The sequence below is a fragment of the Halichoerus grypus genome, chromosome 8 (genome assembly GCF_964656455.1).
Source record: "Halichoerus grypus chromosome 8, mHalGry1.hap1.1, whole genome shotgun sequence".
In the NCBI taxonomy this organism is placed as follows: Eukaryota; Metazoa; Chordata; class Mammalia; order Carnivora; family Phocidae; genus Halichoerus; species Halichoerus grypus.
The window spans coordinates 2,397,340-2,419,690 of NC_135719.1; the positions used below are offsets into that span (position 1 = coordinate 2,397,340).

Consider the following 22,351-nt stretch of genomic DNA (forward strand, 5'->3'; position numbering starts at 1 on the left):
GAAAAAAGCCAAGACCCCAACATACCATAACCCTTGTATTTTATCCGTGTGGCAGTCACTGTGTCACATTCAGATCCGATACAATTTTCTATGTGAGTTCGGGTCAGTGCATCCTTCCAGAAGCCCCACCTCCATGAAGGAGACCCAGGGCTCCACCCATGTTGTATGTGCAAGTAAAGCGGAGACAACTGACCCCATGTAATACAGAGCGATCTTGCCGCTAACTTGGCCAGCCTAGAACTAAAATATAAAAGATCTTGCCAATACTATGGCCACTGTGAAGTTAAAAAATAATAAAAAACAATTATAAAAGGCATTTTCCGCCCTTGGGCTATAGAAATACATACCCTAGGTTGGCAGGAACGTTGGCTTAGAGGTTATCTGGCAGAAGGCCCAGGAGGAAGAATGTCCTGTTGGACACACTTTGTCCCCCCATTTCTTCTCATAGCCACTGGCCCTGGGGCCTTCTGGCAGAATTGGAATCGGATGGTCCTGGCCCCCTGAAACCACTGAGACCCTCAGATCCCTAAGGGCTCCTTATCCTGCACTTTACGGCCCTGGGCCCTCCCTGGCAGGTGTCACGGCCAGGGAGGCGGGTTTCCTGCCGTGCTGCGGGTCAGCTCACCTGTTAACGTGCTGCTCCGGCCTGCATTTGGAGGTGCCAGGAAGAGGTGCGCTGGGGCTGCCGAGGCCTGGCTGGGGACTCGGGGGTGTGCGTTGGACGGCAGTCTCCCCCCTGCCTCTCTTGCTGCTGGATGAGTCCAAATTGACCACAGTGCCATTGCTCTGGGGCGCCACCGAGTGAGCCGAGGACAGCCGGCTGCTGAGGTCACTGTCCTTTGGCAGCCTCATGCTGCTTTCCTCTTGGGTTTGGATTCGGGCTGCAGGAGGAGGGTGGGATGTGAGGGGGCGGGTGACCCATGCAGACTAATGGAGCAGCAAGCGTGCGCTGACTTCCAGCTGCTGGGTCTGCAAACAAGTGTGTGCGCTTGCAGGTACACCCCTCCCTTGGGCAATACCGGGGTCTCTTAGGGGCTCCAAGGGGCAGCTGAGTTTCCCTCGAGCTATCCCTGCTCACTTGCCTCCCTTCCCGCCACACCAGCCTTCTGCTTTCTGTTTTCCTTCTTTCTGCAGGAGGCTCTTTCCTCTTCCCTCAAGGAGCCTGGGTGGGAGCAAGTTTGTCAGGTGCTGCTGGAGGATTGGGATAGAGCAGGTGTGCCCCCTGTGTTGGTGGCTCGGTGTGCCCATCTGGCCTTGCCCTGCGTGCGGGAGGGGGACGGAGGGGCATGCCCTCGTGAGGCTGGACCCCGGGGTGGAGACTCGGGGAGGGGTCTTGCCAGGAAGAAATGGCCACTGAGAAGGACACAAAAGTGAACAAGACAAGGACATTCTTAGGGGTTTTCTCCAGATTTCTGGGTTTCTTTTTCTCCCCTACCTCAAAACTTCCTTCTGCTTTCAGACATGTTTTGGTGTTATTCACAGGCCTGGGTATGACGTAAAAATTGTAAACTTAAGCCAATATTTATAACCCTAGATTTTATTTTATTGTGCCTAGTTAATTGTGAAAACCACAGTTTATCATTGGTGGTATACCATAAACTGCTGTGTTTTTAAATATAGGCACTGACTGAGACACCTGGCATTTCTGTTTTTACTTACCTTCTACCATTTGGGCAACCTTCTTCTTATCTTCAGATCTGGCCTAAAATACAAATGATAAGCATATGTTTGTTTTAGATATAGCAGGAAGAAATAATAATACTAATCTTGGGTGGAGAGTGGGGGGAGATTTATATGTCATACGTCATGTCCCTACACCTGTTGTCACTTGGGGACAGCATACTCGGGACTCAGACCTGTTACTTGAATGAATAATGCTGACACCCCAGAGCTGAAGTTTTACCTAGCAAGTTTTATTTTTAGACCATGTTTAGACTCTGCCAAAACACAAAAGAGAAAGTATAGATCGACAACATGGGAAATGTATGTTTCCCCAAAAATGCCCTTTGCAGCTCCAAATTCATTTCTTATTTGATTGCTTCTGGAACTGTTTCTTTACATGAATTGATACTCATGGAGTTATGCTTTCAAAAACTGAAAAAGGCAGATATTTCTTGCACAGAGTTCTGGGACTGGGGTGAGGCAAGGGACACACCCACTCCCAGCTTTGTGGGGCAGGGTCACCATGAGCAAGGTGCCTCCCTTGCCTCCCCCTGTCCTGGCCTGGTGTGGGGTGGCGGGGCGGGGGTGGGGCGCGGTGTGCAGAGACTGGACCTGCTGGTCTCCCTCTGACCGTTCTGAGAGCGAAGTCCCAGATGGTAGAGAGGATAATGATGACCAGAGTCTAAAAGTCACGAAAAAGTTGTGTCTTTGGGTCCAAGCAGAGTGGGTGGGCTCAGATGTCCAGTTGACACATGCTGGGGCAGCCACGAGAGGGCGCCAAAGTGCTCAGGGCATCAGCAAGGCCCCTGGGAGAGGAAAAGCAGGAGTCTGTTAGTTCCTGGGCAGATGGGACCTGTCCCTGCGTGTTCTTAGAAATAACTCTGCAGAGCCTGGGGGAGGCGTGGCCTTACGCCCCCGGGGTGGCCAAGACTCATCGTGATTTGGAAACAGGACCTCACCCGTATTCCCTTGCTGGCCAGACCTGCCGTGTGGCTGACACACAGGACAAGGCAAAGATGATCCGATACTTGCATTTTGGATCTGCATTCGGAGCTGCTGGTTGCTGAGCTTCAAGGATCTTGCGATGCTCTGAAGGTAATAGATGAGCATGCTGGAACAGAGCATGGGCCATGAGTGAGCCCCACCCTGGGTCTGGGCTCAGGGCACCTTCCCTGCCAGGCTGGTGGGCAGGAACCAGAGGTCCCTAGGTTCCGTGTGGGGGAACCACCCCACCCCCACCCTCAAGGAGGAAGGTGTGAGTGAGGGCTCGAGCCGGCCAGCATCAGGAGGGTGCTGCTTTCCTTCTTCCTCTTGGTTTTCCCAGCGACCTCCCCTGACCTGGACTTCTGCAGGGTCATAAGGATAAGGAAGGGGTGGCGACGGGAGGGACGTTTTACAGTGCATCATGCTATGAGTGCTGGACCCACGCGCTGCTATGTTTCCTCTAAGTCAAAAACAAGCAGAAGCTACCCAGCTGCTTTGTAAAACCCCTTTCTGAGATTATTTCAACTTCTGTCCAATGGGACCATGGTAATGACGTGCAGCCCCATTGTCATGGCCCCAGCGATTGCCCAAACGTGGCTGAGGAATCAGGACCCCCGGACTTCCCCGGCTCCTGTGTGATTCAGTCCCTGCCCGGATCATCAGGCTCTGTACGTGACTTGGCAATGAAGTCATTGATTTTCCATAATTATTGGAAAGCAGTGCTCCTTTGTTGGCCAAGCTGGCTGGGAGGTCGTGCGCGGTACTCACAAAAGCAGGAGCACGGCCGGCAGGATAACCACTGGGCTGCTGACGTAGCCCACCATGGAGCCAAACCATGCGGGGAAGTCCTTCTCGATCGTTTCTGACACGATATCATACATTTTCTCCTGTCCGCTGCGAGAAAAGACATAACTCCAGATTGGATCGCTCTGAGCAGAAGGATGCAGCAAATCCATCAAGAAACAGCTATAGAGCTAGAGGTCCAGTCCTCAAAGTCAGTTACAGAGGTAGGGCAAGCACCCCGATGTGAAAGATACGTAACACTCCTAAGAAGATTTTATAGGAACTAATTGATTCATATTAGATTTGAACGGGGAGTCAGTGATCACAGTGTGTGTGTGTTTAATAATGTATACAAACCTAGCCTCTAAATGTCGTATATAGTTTCGAAACTGACCTAAAGCAAATGCTAGGTAGAGACGTCTAGAAATCGCTACCTTGATGCGGATAGATAAATAACGTAGAATCAGAAGTGACGTGGGTTATCTGACCGGATGGATTTCTCTGTAGCACGGGAGCTATGCCCCTGCCCGTGTCGTTTTAGCTGAGCTGTATCTTTTCCAGATGAGCACAGAGGTGAGCCTCTCTGAGGGCAGCCTGCTGTCAAGGAAAGAGCCCTGGTCTTGGATTCACCAGCTGTGGGTTCGAGCTCTTTCTCTGCTGCTGACCTGTTCTATCAGTCAGGAAGGGAATTCGTTTGCATGCAGGGGCCCTTCCCCTAGAGCCGTTTGTCGCCCCACGCAGAGCAGGCAGAACCAAATAACTTACCTGAACGGCCCGCAATTTAGAGACGGCTTGTACCGAACAATAGCAAAAATCGTTGGCAGCATGCACAGGAAGAGCATGAACAGGAGCATCGCTAGGTAGAAGTTGTTGGATCTGCAAAGAAACCGCGTGCCACGTGCTGAGTTCCTTCTGTGGCCGGCTGCCGATGATGCATACGCCAGAGAACCAACACCAAAACCATACCTCTGACTCGTTACGAACAGAAAAGTCTTCCTCCCGCTGTTACCTAGGAAAGGGCCTCTCATAGGGTTGCTGGCGGCTTAGCAAACCAGAAATGGGTGCCCAAAGGGACTTCATAGATGGTCCAGCCCTGCCTGTTCATCTACTAAACAATTGCTGAGTACCTGTCCACCTCAAACCAAGAGAGTGTCAAACCCTTGGTCATCCCCATATAAGCTTGACTCATTGAAAAATCTTAGAACCTTTCCTCCATCCACCTGGGTCCCTACCTGATGGTACCCCCTCCTGTTCCCAGCCTTGAACTTGTCTCCTATGTCTGAGGATGATTAGGCTCCTCTCTCACTTGGATGTGGTTTTTGCCCAACCTCTTATCCTCTCTGTTCCTGGCTGCTCAGGGTGATTGTTCTGCCTGATTAAGCCCTGGGCCCTGAGCTCTACGCTGGTATCAGGGAACTTGGCTGCCCAGGTGTCCCCAAGGATGGCTCCGATCTGTTGGGTGTGCAAGGCCCTGCACACAGCTCTGGAAAGAGGATGAGCGGTCAATCTAGAGATGGTCAGCTAGCGCTCTTTGTCTCTGTGTGTCTCTCTCTCTCTTTAGTGAAATAGACTGGACTAGAAGAGAATAGAAAATATCAGAGCACATACAAGGTAGTAAGCAGGTGAACGTTAATTGTTAATTTGTGAAACTTTCTCTATGTCCTATATATATGTATATATATGAATGAATATAATGAATATGCACACATACTATATATAGTGGGTATGCATATATTTATATTCATTTATATATGTGTGTATGCATGCACATATAAAATATATAAAAACATATGCATATACATATGTATAAATGTATGCCTGTACTCGCATCCTGGTCACCTGATAAAATATAAATACATTGTCATGTAAGCAGTTCATGGTCAAAAGTTTGAAAGCCACTGATACAAACCCACAGAAATAACTATTATGTCAAAATAAAACAACAGGGCTCTGATCAATGTGTTCAAAGTGTGTTATGAATTCACCAAAATGGCTAAAATGAAAACACAAGTGCCCTGCGAGCCGACCGCAGCACTCCGAGTGTATCCCCAACAGACGCCGAGGAGCCTGTTCAAGGCAACATTACCCTTTCCAGCCAACAGCTGGGAGCAACCCATGTGCCTACCAACAGGAGTGTGGATAAAGACACTGGGGTGTTTCCTCCATGAGCTGAGTCTCCCCAGCACAATACTGAGGGAGGGAAGCCTGAGACAAAAGAGCCCAGAGTGCGTGCACCTCCATTTAAGTAAAGGGAAGAACTGGGGACCGTTAATGCCCTCAAAAGTTGGTAGCAAGTGGAATCGAGTACAAAGGGGGGGGCTCTGGGTGTTATTCTTGTTCCGTGTCCTGATCTGGGTGCTGGTTACATGTGTTCAGTTTGTGAACGTCCATCAAAATGGACATTTATGCCTTGTGCATTTTCTAAATGGTTATTAAACCAGTAAAAAGTTAAAAAAAAAAAGGGGGGGTAATGATTCGATCCGAGGGCAGGGCATTGGAAGTGGCTTCAGGGAGGAGATAAAATGGGGGGACAGACAAGAGCTTGAGAGGCAGGCCGCTGGGAGAGCCCCGTGCTGGAGGTCGCCCCGCGGGTGAAGAGGGTGCGGACGGCCTACGTTCTGTGTGGGGCAGACTCGCTTCTCACTGACCTGGAGGCTCGGAACACTTGCTGGTGAGGCACGTTGCAGGTCAGCACGGCCCAGCTCCTCAGGTACATGAGCCCGATCAGTTTGAGGACGTTGAACGCGGGGAGGCATGGGGAGAAGAAAGCCCCCATCCTGGAGCCGTGGAGGAAGGCTGGTTAGCGTCCGGCCTCCTCCCGCGCATCGCGGGTCTGAGACTTTGGGGTTTCTACCCTATGCCTGAGGACCTAGAGAAGCCGCAGAGAGGTCTGCGGGCCCAGCCCTCCAGCCGGGGTCCCCTTGTAGAGCATCCCCGTGCACCTGCGTACCCTGAGCTCATCTCTCCCTCTACTCTTGGCGAGGGGTGACTACGGCTGACCCCACTGTCTGAAAGTTTGCGTTACGCCACTCTGCTTTTATGACAGACTGACCTTCGTACCTGTTTTCGCTAATAGAAAGAAATCCGAAGAGGATCTTTGCTTTTTTTGCTTTTACAAAACGGTACGGTAGTCCCCCCTTCTCTACAGGGGTTCATTCCAAGACCCCGGGTGGGTGCCCAGAACAGCAGACAGAGCTGAACCCTATAGAGACTGTTTTTCCCTGTACATAGTACATACCTATGATAAAGTTGAGCGTATAAATTAGGCGCCGTGGGAGATTAACAACAACTCACAATAAAATAGGACAATGATGACGATATACTGTAATAAAAGGTATACGAATGTGGCTTCTCCCTCTCAAAGTATCTTATGGATCATACTCAGCTTTCCTCTTGTGATGATGTGAGATTAATGTAGTTATCAAAGTGCCTGATATCTAGCAAATATTAAATACATGTTATGCATTACTTTAATACTGTATTTGTGAAAATTTTGCAAAATGGAGTGGACCCTGAGGATATAGAATTTGATTGAAGAAATATTAGTTGATGCCTCTCTATTCCCCACATTTTGCTGAATGACTGTGAAGAGAAGTTGTGTTTTCCAAATGTACGGAGAGAAGTATGGAAACTTCTTTTTCTTTGCTTGCTTGTATTTTAACAAACAGCACTGCATACGGTCCCTCTGGGGCTGGAGGGGTGACTCAGGGAGCTCCCTGCCGTGCGCACACACACACACCCCCACGGGCACGTATGTGTGGATCCCATGGCCCCCTTTGGGTATTCAGCATCTTTAGAAACAGGATTGCCTTGGCCAGGAGTTGCCTGCACGAGCAGATTGCCCATTGCGGGCCTCATGCTGGGATGGGTCTGTTGGTCTGGAGGATGGTTTGGTGTCTCGGTGAAAATATAGAGGCGCATGGGACGGACAGTGGGGGGCTGAAGGCAGGCCTGGTCCCGGCTGTGACATGTCACTTCTGGGTCTCCTGCTGGGGACTCAGCAGCCTCTCCTCCCAGCTTAGACCCTCCCCAGCAGCTTATTCGAATGATTCTTGTGCAGATTTTTTTTTTTTTGGCAATGACCAATAGTGGTCTAAATGCAGACTATGTCCTTCATCGTTCCTTTCCGCAAATGCTGGGAAAGCCATTACTAAAATCATTATGCCAGCAAAATGGTTTCATTAGGAACAGTTTATGTCCTTCCTGATTCTTATGGCTGTTTATTACAGGCATGTCCCATCCAGACCAAGTAAATCAAAATCTTAGCCCAGAAGAGATGCAAGCAGAGGTAAGAAGAAGCTTTGGTACCTACCAGATCATTCCTTGGTTGTAGACTAAATGTAACACGTTCTCCGCTATTTTGAATTCCCCGTATTCAGGCTACAAGAGAAAATGAACTTTTGCATCAAAAAAAGCCTCCACGGTTCTTTGCACAAACCAGGTCATGATAGTCACATGCAGAGGATCCTTTGCTCCCACGGACAGGGAGAGATCTCCCTAGCAAACAGTGTGAGAACGAGAAGGAGACTCAGCTCTGTGCACCCTCCCCTGCCCCCTCCTATGTTTCAGCCACGTCAGCAAAGGGGGAATCTAGCCATCGGAAGATCCCCAGGGGACTCCGCATCTTACTTACAAACTTGCTTTCCAGGTCCCAACACCAGTAGTCACTTAAGTACCGGACGAAAAGTCCTCGGAAGAAGTCTATGAGCAGGATGCTGGCCACAGTGAAGAGCATGTCGATGATGGAAAGCTTCAGCATCTCCTGGAACACAAAGCGTCCCTAGTGCTGCCACGTCCTGCTCGCCACCATCCACCTCTTCCTGCAGGGCCCCCTCGTCTGCCAATTCCACGGGCCCCCCCGCCGCATCTTCCTGTCTGGCACATCACAGGGGCTCAATACATATTTGTTAATTTGAAGTTGAATTTCGATGTCTGAGGCCAACTTTTCGGGAAACCAGGATAGAGCCCGAGCCACGAGAGACCACTTGGGGTCGGTGGTTCAAGTTCAGGGGATAGTACCTCGGGCTGAGAGTCTCTGCACAAGATCCCGTGTAGAAGGCAGAAGGCAGAGCCGTTCAGAACACAGGGTCTGGAGCAGATGCCTGGGTTCAGACCTTCCTTCTGCTCCTACTGTCTGTGTCCTTGGGCAACTTACTTCAACTCTTGAGCCTCGGTTTCCCCATTTATGCCTATAAGGAGGATACTAGGATTCTCATGAGGACTAAGCCCTTAAAACAGGGCCGGCAGGGGCGCCGGGGTGGCTCAGTCAGTTGAGCATCTGACTCCTGATTTCGGCTCAGGTCTTGATCTCATGGTCCCAGGATCGAGCCCCACATCGAGCTCCACACTCAGCACAGAGTCGGCTTGGGATTCTCCCTCTCACTCTGCCTCTGTCCCCACTTGTGTTCTCTCTCTCTCTCTCTCCCTCCCCCAAAATAAATAAATCTTAAAAAAACAAAAAACCAGGGCCAGCACATAGTTCACACTGCGTGAGTCCATGTGCTGATTGTTACTCTTGATTTGAGGAAATCATAAACCCTCACTGAATCTTGCTTTCCTTTTCTACAAAACAGAGATGATGGATGACACTCCAGAAGTAAGTGATGTGATGATGGGTGTGGAGGAGGGGCTTTATAAGGCAGAAAGGGAGCCACCTGCCCGACATATGTCTCCCAGCACTGGTCTTGCGGACGCTGGGTGTAGACGGTGGTCTTGTTGGCCTCCGAGAGGGGCAAGGTGTAAGCTGGAACGCTGGTCTCTTCTGGGGCCCACGTGCTGTTTCTCGGGAGCCCTGTCCCCGGCCCAGGTGTGGACCATTTCTCTTCTTCAGGGGCCGTCCTGGTGGCAAAGAAGATGGTAGAATCTATCCAGTGGCTTGTGTTATTTTTGGTAGCAGCTTCCTGTGGAGGGAGGGAAGAAGGAAAAAAAGATCATCCACATATTTGTAAATAAGCATCACGGACCCCAACCAAGGATATCGTTGCATCGTTTGGGAATAATCTCTCTCTCCCTTTCTCTCTTTCTCCCTGTATCCCTGTCTCTGTCTCCATCTGTCTCGCCTCTCTTCCAGGCTCTGGCTTGGTGGATGGCCACTTCGCCGCTGGCCCTGACAGTGAACACAGGGTCGGAACGGACAGTATTTATTGGTCCTTAGTGAGTGTCGGAGACCATCCAAGATTAACACCTGTGTATCTTCTCACCCTTAGAAGTGCGTCAGTCAGACTCATCACCCCTCGTTACAACTGAGGAGCTTGAAGCTCAGCCCGGCTCAAGGGGAACACTCCAGGTGGGTCTGCTGGCAAGTGGCGGGTAAGGACCCTGTCTATGTGACACCAAAACTGCTAGTCTCCAAGGCCGCTTCTGCCCTGTGAGCCTTTGGAATGTGACGCTCTGGGAAACCTCCTGCTCCTCCCTACCTGCCCCTCCCCGCCGGTGGGATGCCCTCACAGGTGGGGCAGCTTTACTGTGGGCTGCAAAACTACCGTAGGATGGGAGCAGAAACCCCTGCGGGGTGGGGTGGGGACCCACTCTGCACTGTTCCCCACGAGCACTCATTTTCTCCCAATTTGCTAAATGACTCCGCAGCCTGCCTCCCTTCCTGGGATCACTAGTGATCGCTGCGGATAGCTTATCCTGACGGAGCTCCCGGAAATGGGGTGGCGCCGTCACAGAGAGCTGGACTCAGAAGACCCGGGTTCTCCTCCCAGCAGGGTCACTCACTCGCCCCAAACCCCGGCCTTGGTTTCTTTACCTTGGAAGTGGGGCTAATTCTCTTCTTTTTACCTCGAGATGACCACAGCTGAGTTGAGTTTTGAACGTGGTGTACGGAGTGCAAGTATCAGCGGTGATGATGTCCACAGGGATGGTCCTGATGAGTATGTGTTCATGGGCACGTGCGTGTGTGCACGTGTGTATGTGCGTGCGCACGTGTGTGCATGCGTGTGCATGTGTGCACACGTGTGTGCATGCGTGCACACGTGTATTGCGTGCGCACGTGTGTACGTGTGCACGAGTGCACTGTGTGCGCGTGTGCATGTGTGCGTGTGCGTGTGTGCGTGTGTACACGTGTGTGCATGTGCATGTGTGCATGTCTGTGCGTGTGCACGTGTGTGTGCATGTGCATATGTGTGCGCGTGGGCGGCTGCAGGGCGGGGGAGTGGGCCTCCACCCGGGACAGGCGCTCACCTCGGTGCTCATGCTGTTGACTTTGTCCAGGAGCGCGATGATCAGGCTGTAAAGGTTCCCCAGGTACAGCACAAGGACCCTGAAAGCACAAGCCCCCTCGAGAGACAAGACCGCGCACGAGAGCCCATGGGCCAGACGTGCCACCAGCCAGGAGGGACTCTCATGGTCTTGCTAAGCCAGTGGCCGCCACACTTGGTTTCCTTCAGAATCATGGGGAGGGGGGGGCATTTAAAAAATACAGAATTCCAGAACTCATCCTGCTATAGTCGGGCCAGATGGGGTCTGGGGACCCCTTTCTAGGCTTCCCTGGTAAGCCCACTGCGGCCCATGCTCGGCTCGTGTTGCAGAAAGAGTGTGAGCTGAGGAAGCAGGGCTCTGAAGTGTCGTGAGTTCTGGCGTCTAACGAGGCTTTCCAGGCAGACTCTCACAACTCTGTGAGGCGCACGTGATTATAACCCCTGCTTAAGGACAAGTAGATTGAAACATGGAGGGGAGGGGCAGGCGAGCTGCTCGGGTTCGAACAGCTTGCAAAAGGCAGAACACAATTTCGGGATCTCGGGGTCTGCTTGTGAAATGTAGGCTGAGCGGTCAGCGGCTCTGGGGGGCTGCAGGCAGCTGTGAGCAGGTGGGATCCTCTGGCCAGCAATCGGAGACTTGCTGCCACCCTCCTCGGAGCTGGAAGGCTTCGGAAGCATCATGGAATTTCCCAGGACATAGCCTTGCGTCTTATCAGAAACGCGTCTGGGACAGCGAGATGGGAAAGGACAGTGGCAGGTTCACCAACACCCCCCACAGACACTGATTTGCATTTAGGGGGTCAGGAAACCAATAGAGGTGGGTGAAAAAGAGAGAGCAGCTTTATCCTGAGGACAAGACTCCAAGTTGAAGCTTTGCGTGGCCCCCTGTCATTCCACAGGGGCAGGGCCGACCAACACCTGCGTGGGAGCGAGCTGAGGGCCTCGGGGGCATCGCTGTGGCCGGCCCTGGCTCTCCCCGTGACTCCCTGCAGACCGAGCGGGGCCTGTCCCTCTCTGCATTCAGGGTCCCTAGCACAGGGCCAGACCCTCGGTGTGCGCGCAGAAATGCCGCCTGATGAAGAGCGGGAGGATTTGCTCCCTCTTTCCTGCTCTGGTGCTCACTGCGTCTTGGACAGAAGGTGACACGGGTGGCTGGTGAACTAAATGGGACTTAATGGAACTAGAATAGTATGTTTTGCTCTTATTAGCAGAATTAGCCCTCATTCGTCTGGGGTGCGTCTCTTGAAGCCTCTGTTTCTCTAGTTTTAAATGTGAATAACGAGACCGATCTGTATAATAGGATTGCTGTTAGAACAAATGCAATAATAGAATTGATCCTCCCAGTGTGTGCTGGTGAGGAAGGAGCTGAGGAAGACGCTTCTCCATCAGGTCAAGATCGGCGCTGAGCAGAGTAGGAAGACCCAGGTTCCAGCCAAGGGCTGATGAGGATCTCGAGAATCTCAGCCCCGAGCCACCCAGGGCGGGGAGGTTTCCACAGACCCCTGGCTCTTTCTAGTCCTGTTTTCCTACCTTTGAAATGACAGTTGGATTTCAGGGAATGGCAAACGACAGCCTTCAGGCCACATCCTAGCCTTACCTACTTTTGTAAATAAAGTTTTAAGGGACATGGCCACACCCCTTCATTGACAAATTGCCCCTGGCCACTTTCATGCTAACCCAGCCCTCCAGCACCACCCGCTGTCCTGTTCCTCCCCCCCCCCCTTCTGGCACCATCCTGTCCACTCCTCTTTCCCCACCCCCCTTCTCTCCTCCTCCCCCCACCCCCCGCCTTTCTCCCCTGCGGCATCCCGCTTTCCTGGAGCATCCTGCTTTCCTTGAGATGCATCCAGAGGGGAAGCTCCATGCTAGGTTGGGGGGGGGCAGCAAAGCAAGCCTGGCTCTTGAGGGACGTGGGTTCCCAGCGTGGCGGGCACACAAGGGCCCCACCATGTGGCAGTTCCCACAGGGCTGTCGTACCTTGCTAGCTGGAAGCGCAGTGTGGTTCGTGGGTGGTACATCTCCAGGGCGGCGATGAGATCGAAGGCTGATGGCGCCAGCATGGTGACCAGGGAGACCACGACGCTCACCTGCCGAGAGAGTGCATGCCAGCCGTGAGTCCCGGGGTCCCCGGCCCAGCCCCACCTACCTCACACCGGCCTCCTGGTCTACCATTCGGTCAGCGGGCACTCCGAGGGCTGTGCGGTTCCTACACAGAAAACCGCCCCCAAATCCCTGCCAGTTAGCTGTTTCCCAGAGGCCACCGCCACTTTGTCGTGGGTTTATTCCTGTTAGGCGCTGTCCTTAATCCGAGATGCTCACACTTGCCGCTAGGGATTCACGAGCATTTCGGCCACATTTCCCAACTGCCCTGCCGTTCTGCTTACCTTGGGTGGCAGACGGAGGTGACCCCAACTATTACAAATAGGAAAGGGGGGTGGGCTGACAGGTAATGGAATATTCTTTCTGTGTGTGGAAGAGAATTATCTAGAGGATTATGCCTGGCTATTGTTTGTCTGCACTTCGGGCAACCAAAGAGGACATTTTGTTGGTAACGGGGAGGTGAGACCTAAAGAAAGATGTAATTTCTTAATAAGCCCTTAAAAATGTGATCTATCTGCAAACACACAAGCACATAATTACATAACCCACTTAACTGGCATGAAATAGAAGGAGGTCTGAAAAGAGGACCTAACGTAGTCTCAGATTCTGAACAATTGTACTGAACGTTGAGGATAAACTCTAAGCATCATGTCACCTACACGCTTTGCTTTACAGATCCCATGGATGATGCTCTTTTCCACCACAGTGGTCGGAGAGATGGCTTCCGTGCTTCGTCTGCCTTTCCAGTCTTTGCAGGAAAAGCGAACGCAGTAGTCTTATTGCAAATATTAAGAATTATAAGACTGTTCATAACTCTCCTTTTGGCCATTTCCCGTCATGGGGTATTCACATACAAGAAGGGAAGAGATCTTTTAGCAAACAAACATGGTTTGGGAAACATTGTTTGTAATTTAAAAACAGAAACGACCCAAGTGTTCAAGAGCTGGCCCGCGGTCAACTGTGACACGTGCCACGGAAACCATTCGGGCATGGTAGCCACTCCGCGGGGAAGTCCATTTCTGGAAACGCACCATGTGAGAACAGCCGAGCACATTCGGCAAGACCCAAAGGTAATCAATGGGATGAACGCTTGAAGGCCACGTTGAATGAGAACCATTCCCGATCGAGGCCAATAAAACCATTCAGCCAGGTCTTGGGGTCGCCACTCTGGCTCAAAGCCCTCGCAGTTCGTGCTGTAGGACAAGAGGACCAAGTTCTTCCAGGGAGACTTTTCTAGCTAGCCTACCTAAGGCACAACATGGAAAAAGAGGGCAGGCTGCTCTTGCATTCCTTGGGGAGGGCGCACACGGGTCGCACGGTGGGTACCTCGTTCTTTTCCCAGAGCGTCAGCTCCTTCTTGGACTGCTCCAGCTTCTGGGACCGGTCCACCACGAAATAGATGAGGTAGATGCTCCCCGCGAGCGAGAGAAGCACCAGGATGTTGGCAACAACCCTCAGGCAGATGGTCACCACCCTGTGGGTAGAGACAGCTTGAGGACGGGTCCGCTGGGCTGCACTCCGGACGCCGAGATGCTCAGACACCAGGTAACGACGGGATCCACCTACTGTCGCGTGAATCCTTGGCCCTGAAGAGTCAGTGCTCTTCCCTACCTTCCCTCCACCTGGGTCCAAATTCCTCATTTCCTAAGGGATCCACAGTGACTTACCAATCTGACCAACTACCATCGGTAGGACTTTAAACCAACGTCACGAATCTGACCCTGTACATAGATTTACGCAGTGGGTGACGCCCGGCGCGTACGAACGCGGCATAGCTATTGTCTAGATGAGCAAGCACATAAAGAGCAGCCGAATGCCATGAGATGGAACGGGGGCTTGCCCTGTCCTTCCTAATGCTGGGGACAACTCACAGACTCCAACTGGCTGACTTTTAGGGCATCTGCTTCTGACTTTGGGGCCCGTCTCAGCCTGGGTTTCCCTGCAGCCTCAGGCAATGGCCGGTTTGCAAGTACTTTATTTGAGACAAGATCCCAGAAGGTCTCGGCGCGAGGGTGTATGGTGGACCCGGCCACAGATGGAGGCCACTGCAGGGCCTTCCGAGGGGCTGATGAGCCTCTTCTCAGAACGGTCCTCCCACAGAAAAGCAGGGAAGCTTAGTCATCGCTCCTGTCCCTACTGGTCAAGGGTGGCTCCCTGAGCACCAATCCCCAGCATTGCCCCCAGCTTCTCAGATTCCCGTGCATGCACACTGATGGGGGCTTGGTGGGTGCCTTGGGGCAACAGGTACCGGCCAGGGGGAGGGGCCTGTGCGTGGCCCCGCCCAGCAGCAGGCGCTGGAAGAAGCGTGGCCGGGAGGATCTGAAGGATACGGGAGAGGTGTACCAGCCTATCTGTAAAGCCCAATTCCCCATCCAGCCCTCTGGATGACTTTGGGGTGGTCATGACACCTCCCTTTGCATGAGTCTTGGCCCTTCATCTTGACTCCTTGGAGACATCACCTTGGAAGGCTTGTCAACAACTGGATGATACCTGTGTCTTAGGACCTCTAGGATCTGTTTGCTTAATTTAGAAAACTAGAAATTGGCCCCCAAAATACCTCTTTGATCATCTAAGTGAAAGAAGTCAGTTAACTTCAGAACTCTCACCCTGTCGCCCGATCGAAGGAGGGAGAAACCGCTTCTAAATACTGCTAACGAGCCATTATAGGCTTCCCATGCATCACCTTACTAGAAGGATGGATTTTAAGGAGAAGGAAGAGCTGCCTGACAACGTGTGAAAATAAGATAGAGATGGGCTGGTAAGTTTTGTACCGAATTAAAATAGCTTATCAATGCATGAAGTGTGGGGAGGGTCCATACATACAGGTTTTTGCTTTTCTTCTTTTCCTGTTCTTCCAGGATAGCCTCCTTTAAGAAAAGACACATCCGAATTAAAAGCTTAGCCTTGCCACTAATCATAAATCTTTAGAAATATTTCATGGTAAGAAATGACTTATTTTTAATTGAGATTTTATTGACATCAATGCTTTGTATAATAATAAGTAAATGGAAAAGAAATCGGAGCTTGGGCAGAGGAGGCAGAAGGGCACATCATTTGCATAAGTGAAAGGATCTAGATGGTTTTTTCCCCCCGAAGGGGCAGCATTTAGCGGTCTGCGCTGCTCAGTAGACCCAAGTCCCCGAGTACGTTTGATGACATCATCCTCTGAGTTAACGGCAAAGCTCACATCCCCAGTGTGTTATGCATATATTCGCCCACCACTTACCTGCAGTACGGTCGCAATCCAATATGAAAAGTACCAAAAACACACCAATTGAAATTTTAGGGGGACGAAATGAAAAAATTAAAAGGAGGAGTTTTTCGGTGTCTCTTCCTGCGTTCCACGGGACTGGTGGTGCGCAGTGGTGCATGCTGGCCGTCCCGCGGAGCTGCCCCCTGCGAGCACCCGGAGGAGGACCGCCGGCACCCACAGCAGCCCGGCGGCTCCGCGGTGAAGGCCACGGTTGTGGCGGCAGGAGCCCTGACCTCCCCCGGCCCCGCCATGTCACCCACTCACCCTGATGCTGTTCACGATGGCAGCAGTTTTGCTCTCGGCGGCCTCTGGGTTGCCGATGAGGTAATCCCAGGCACAGAAGACCCGCCAGCAGAAGGTGTAGTTCTCGTTGGGGACACTGGCCAGGCTGTTGTGGGAGTTCTTAGCCATCCTGCAAGAGAGGGGCCAGGACCGGGCGCGTGAGAGCAGGGTCAGGCTGGGTGCTGTCTTCCCAGGACTGCTGCCCGTCCACACAGGGCCCTGGTGTGAATGAGAATGAGCAGCCCCATCCAGGGGCTGGCTTCAGCCCCCCTCGTGGGGGAAGGGCACTGGCCGGTTGTGGGGTGAGCCCGTTTGACAAGCGGCCTCTCCACCGTGGTGGCCAGGAGGTCACTGAGGGGTGTGCGCCCGGCGGGCCAGCCCGTCCCATCTCTGTGGGGTGTGATTGTGAAATCAAACTCTCCTTAGAGCTGAATCAGCCTTCCTGGAGGCCCTGCCCATGGAGGGGCAGCGACCCCACCTCAAGGAGCCAGTCGGGTCCCTCCAGCCCACAGTGCTCCTTAGATGCATCTGAAGGCAGGACTCTGCATCCCTCCTTTGTCCTTCAGACTGTTTCTCCGGTTATCCTCTCCCTCCATAGTTCTTTGTCCTGAGTTTGCCTCCATCTTTCTCTTAACCTGTAACATCTAGCAAAGGGCCTGTCTTGCAGGTGGGGTCTTGAGGCCCCCCAGAAGCTAAGTGGGAAAGCTTTTTATGAACCAAAGGCCCCCAGGGCACCATGCACCTCCTCAGGTTTTTATTGTTTGATGGTGATGATGATGCTAATAATTGTTTTTTACCCCAAGCACTTGTATCTGCACTGGGCTAAGATGCCCCACGGGGCAGGGGACAAGACACACGGGGACACACAAGGCAGACAGAAGTAGGAGGTGAGCCAGGCCGGGAGGGGCCCCGCTCTCCCTGGCCTCAGAGCCTGCCCATCCGTGCGCTTTAGCGAGCTTCAATATAGAAGCACGGAACGTGAACGCTGGCAGGGGCCCGGGCCATCTTCTGAACCAACCTGCCCATTTTATGAATGAGGCCCAGAGAGGGGACGGGAGTTGCCCTAGGTCTCAGGGTGGGGATGGTGCAGGACTCCGGACCCCCAGCCACTTTGTTTTCCTTCCACTGTGCCTCCTCTCAGTGAGGACCCGGGTGTGCGAACCGCCTCATGACACGGATGAGCCTGGCCCTTGCAGGATTTGTAGCTAGATCACTGGCAAACGTACAGCCGAAGGACGCTCTTTGCTTTCTCTAACCTCTGGTCACTTAGACCATGTTGCTCCTGTCTCTGTGAGTGCAGTTACTAAATTGTCTGAAATTACATTAGTGCTAAGCCTACGTGATTCTTGTCTCTCCAGACCCACCCCGGAACCTGGCACAAAGCAGTCAACGTCGAATAAGTGGTGGTTAAAATGAGCATATCTCTTTTAGCCTTGGTCTCCTTATCTGCAAAATGGGTACAGTTATGCCTGAAGGGTACAAGTTATTGACCAGATCGAGGTCATTCGTATCATTCCTGGCATATGGAGAGAAACTGAGTAGCCATACTTTTTCAAGAGGATGATGAAGCTGTAAGCAAACACGGCCATCCCCACCAGGAAATATGCCAAGGGCAGCCGGTAGCCAGCTCTCCCGATCCTTCGCTCCCTGCCGTAATAGCCATAGAAGAGCACTGAGTACTGCAGATAACCCTGCCAAGAGAGCACTCAGCATCATTTCCCACCCCAGGTTCCGGAGCTCCCGCCCGGTCTGCCCTCCCTCGAGACAGGAGCGGGGCCAAGCCTCAACCTCACCCCCAGGGACCAGACGGTGTCCAGGTCTTGAGCAGACACCACGTGCTCCTTGGGGATGGTCTTGCTGGCCGTGCTTCCGAAGGGCTGGCCTGCAATGAGCTGGTAGAGAAAACAGGATGTCCCGTGATCCTCTGGGGCGGGGGAGGGGACCAGAGGAAAAGGGGTGGCCCATCCCCAGATCCCCACGGCCTGGGAAGGCTCTGCATGTACAAGATCTCTAGCAGCTGCCTTTCTGCTTGATTCTCGCTGAGGGAACAGTCATCCTGCATATATTAGGACACTTAGGGATGATATGACAGTCAAACCTCAGTATCCGTGAATATCCATAAATAAAATTTGATTTCATGAGTTTGTGTATCACCTTTCACACTGTGTGGGGGACGGGAGGGGTGTGACCGAAAGCCTCAACTATCTACTACCCGGCCCTTCACGGAAGAGGCTGGTTGTGTCCTGCTTGAACGCACGGATCATCCTTCCCACGAGGGTATGGAGGGCGGCCGCTTTATGAGACACGCTCACGTCTCCCGTTTTGAACGAATGGCCCTTCTTACTTCCCTAGACTAGTTCTTACCTCTGGAATGACAATAAAAGCCCCCGTCATTATTGTGAGCACAATGTTAATTCCAAACAGCCATCTCAGGAATATGAAGTAGGAGGCCACACCAGATCCAAAATGACCTAAGAGAAAGGCCGGACAATAAGACCGTGAAAAACAGTATCAGCAGGATGAACAGTACACAATCCTCACAGTGCGAAGTTCTCTGTAGAGCAACCCTGCAACTTTTTGGCTATCAGGACAAAGACGAAGGATGCCATGATTGTACCAATCGGAGTGTTCCCCCAAAACAGTCATTTACCGGGGTCAAGATGCTCATTAGTATTTCCACTTATAAGCACAGAAAAAAGAAACCCTAATTTAATAATTTCCGTAACGACATATTCACCTAAAATATTTATCAAATTATATTTCACGTATGCTCAGAAGAATCAGCATCTTTTGAGAATTGGATATATATCTTTTTAATTTTGTATAGTTTTGAGAATTCCAAGGATTTTTCTTGGAATTATTTTGTCTTAATTTCAAGATACATCTCAATTTGCTAGGTGTTAACATTAGGGGAAACTGGGTGAAGGAATTATAGGAACTTTACAACTTTTCTATATAGCTAAACTTTTCTATATATTTTATTCTAAAACAAAAAGTGTATTCAAAACCAAATTTCTACTAAGAAACTAAGGGAGCATAGAAAGTAGATGAGGATGTGGGTGATTTGGGCCATCCTTAAAAAAAAAATCTCTTGAATTTTTACTTCACATTTAGTTTATGTTTATCATAATAAATAGGCAAACAAAGCATCACAAAGAAAACAAAAACATTACCTATTCTGAGCTCACTAAATTAAAATCACTACTAGAATGAGTTTCTAGTAAACTTTTAGTGTGGCCCCCCATTCTTATTCTATAGGTATAGATTTTTTTGTATAAAATTGGCATCTCTCTACAACATGCATCTAGAGTTATTGATGTATCATAAGCATTTTCTCATGCAAAAAATACTCTATAAAATAAATTCTATTGTTTCATCAACTGAATTTTCCATAACTTCTTTAACCCATCTGCACTACTTGACACTTAAGCCTCTGACTTTTCACTAGGTAGGGATTCACTAGGGTAAGTAAGTCTGCAATAAATAATTTCCCTCCAAGGGCAGGTTTCCTAAAAGCAGAGCCAGAGGAAGGGATCCAGCTCAGGTGACACACTGAGGAAGTGCTCTCTGGAGAAAGGGAGTGCAGGGTGGGGTGGGGGGGCGGTCAGGGGAGATAGTGTGGGAGAGCTAAGCAAGGATGTGGCCTCCCCTGGAACCTGGCTTCTGGCTTCGCCAGATCCCATGGGGAACCCTGGAAGGCAAGTTGCATAACACAGTCAGTCCACTTTGCACAAGGAGCCTGGCTTGACTCCCCCTTACTCAGGACTGCCTCCCTCTAGGCCCTCCCTTGGGGCTCGGGGAGGTGGGGCAAGTGATGTGTGCCCAGCAGCAGGAACAGGGCAGGCCCAGGGCAATTCTCCAGGGAAAGGGGCAGCTGTGAGTCATAGTATCAACACCCAGAGGAGCGGAGAAAAGCTGGACCAGCCAAGAAATCCGGGTGCGGCACCAACTTGGTCCTTGTATATTGATTTTTGTTGTGGTTCTTGTTTCTCTGGTTGTTAGGGAATGGGAGAGTTTGATCAAAGAGCACAAACATGGTGAAGGCTTTGGTTACAAATTTTAACTTTCCCCTAGAAACGTCGGTCCAATTTACATTCCCACCCACTGCGTAGGAAAAAAAAAAAAAAACCCCGCTAACTTCCATTGAAATGCTGAAAATTATTCTCTCTCCATTTGTTGGCTTTTAGCTTTGTTGTTTTAGGTATGTACTATTTCTTTTATAGGTAATTAAATACAGTGCTATTTTCCTTGATGATTTCTTTCTTTTCTCTCACAGTCAGACAGATTTGCATTCTGAGATCACATGCTCTGTATTTCCTTTAATTCTTGAGTGGCTCCCTATCTTCTATTTAATAGCTCCTGGAACCTTACAGTGAAGGGTCTAAGTGTCCTCTTTCAAAGAACTGAATCAGCTGTTCTAGTATCATCTATGATGCTGTGCTCCAGTTTCGACGGCTGGAGTGTTTATAACATATCTGGACATTTTGGTTATGCAAGTTCATTTGCATTTTTCTTTTTAAAAAAATTTCTTTTGGATGGGTTTCTTCCATGTAAGTCTTAACGATCGTTTTGCTGAGTACAAAAAAACCCCAAAACATTACATTGAGATTTCTGCTGGAATTGCATTAACCTTGTAAACTGATGTTGAGGAAATCCACATCTTCCAAATATTAAATCTTCCCATGTCTCTTCACAAGACTTTTTAAATACCCTGTGGCCCAATTTTACAGTTTTCTTCACTACAGACTCACTGTTAGGTGTATTCCTGGCCTTGTTTGCTGCGTGTTTCATGCGTGTGTGCTGTGTGTACCCGTTTGTGAATATGTTGTGAATGCGACTTACATATTTTTCAGAACATGCTTTCTGAACAGTTCCAATCGCCGCTAAGAAAATGCAAATTTCTGAGGCTTTGTTTGGCAGTTGCTCACATGAGCCTCTTACTCTTCTGCAGTTTTCCACCTGACCCTTCAGGGTCCGTGCTGGGTCTGACTCCCGAATGAACGGCCAGAACAGCAGAGCCACAGTGAATGTGGGGCTGCTGTTTTCCCGGGGGCAGTGGTGGGACAGATGTCTTCGTCCCCCAGTCCCACGTCCAGCCCCGCTCCACACCACGTGCGCGGGGCCCTGGTGGCGCCGTGTGGGGACCGGGCCGCCCGGACCCTTCTCAGGCCGCTGGCCCCCGACTCCTCCGAGTGCCCACACTTACTCTCAATTTTCTTTATCCTCATTTCCCAGGGAATGAAGATGACCATGAAGTTACAGGCCAGACGCACAAACTTCCGCCAGAGCTGAAAAGGAGGGGGCAGGGTGAGAGAACGTCACAGTTTGTCAACGTGGCAATGACTTTGGGATGCTAAGGTCCTGAATGGACCACAGGCTCTCAGACACACTGTCTGGTGGCTTTAATCATGCTTTTGCAGGACTTTGGTCAATACTAGGACCAAAGCAGCCCCCTTGTCTCCTCCGTGCTCCCGTTCAGGGGACGGCACCTGCTTCGGGCTCTGAGCTGTGCTCTACCCAGGTGCCCGTGCTCCAGGGTCACACCTGCCTTACTCCTCCCATTCCTGCTCCGGGGACTAAACGCAGTGGCAATTACTTGAGGAATAAAGTCCAAATGCACCCAGTTGACCCCGCTCTGGGGAGCAGGGCCCAGGAATCCACATGGCCAGCAAACTGCCCAGGTGATCCCAGTTCCCTGTTTCGGGGACGAGGAGTCCAGAACACCCTGAATGTGAGCCCCTCGTGCGCCTCCCGTCCTGCGGCTATGTTTGTCTCCCACCCTCTCTCCCGGCCACCACTGCCAGCGGTGAGATCTGGAAATTTGTCTTGCGTGTTTAAGACGCAATTGCCAAGGGTTCAAAATCTGTATTTTTCCCCCCTTTTCCTCCAAGGAGAACAAAGCAGAATGTGCCCTGACACTGGTTCGGCTCTCCCACAAGTATCGGCAGGCTGTTCATTTTAACACACAAACAATCTGGGTTTGTGTTGGAAGCAAATGATATCATTGCAGAAAGAAGGCTCGCAAATGTAATTACGACATTCTGAACTCTGAGACGGCACATGGTCCCGATGCAGACACGCACGA

General features: G+C 51.1%; 1 protein-coding gene across 1 annotated transcript in view; it reads right to left on the minus strand.

Annotated features, from left to right (window-relative positions):
- The window catches only part of TMC3 (transmembrane channel like 3), a 36,367-nt gene that overhangs the window by 4,000 nt on the left and 10,016 nt on the right, over positions 1-22,351 (minus strand). Inside the window, exons 4-21 of the mRNA XM_036108803.2 lie at positions 21,473-21,554; positions 18,631-18,737; positions 18,060-18,158; positions 17,815-17,957; positions 16,249-16,396; positions 15,555-15,598; positions 14,058-14,205; positions 12,609-12,718; positions 10,615-10,693; positions 9,084-9,329; positions 8,063-8,191; positions 7,742-7,809; positions 6,078-6,206; positions 4,195-4,305; positions 3,415-3,540; positions 2,695-2,773; positions 1,660-1,702; positions 626-881 (exon numbers count right to left, since the gene is read on the minus strand). Of these exons, the coding sequence (XP_035964696.2) occupies positions 626-881; positions 1,660-1,702; positions 2,695-2,773; positions 3,415-3,540; positions 4,195-4,305; positions 6,078-6,206; positions 7,742-7,809; positions 8,063-8,191; positions 9,084-9,329; positions 10,615-10,693; positions 12,609-12,718; positions 14,058-14,205; positions 15,555-15,598; positions 16,249-16,396; positions 17,815-17,957; positions 18,060-18,158; positions 18,631-18,737; positions 21,473-21,554 (2,147 nt within the window). The remainder of the gene's footprint in view (positions 1-625; positions 882-1,659; positions 1,703-2,694; positions 2,774-3,414; positions 3,541-4,194; positions 4,306-6,077; positions 6,207-7,741; positions 7,810-8,062; positions 8,192-9,083; positions 9,330-10,614; positions 10,694-12,608; positions 12,719-14,057; positions 14,206-15,554; positions 15,599-16,248; positions 16,397-17,814; positions 17,958-18,059; positions 18,159-18,630; positions 18,738-21,472; positions 21,555-22,351) is intronic.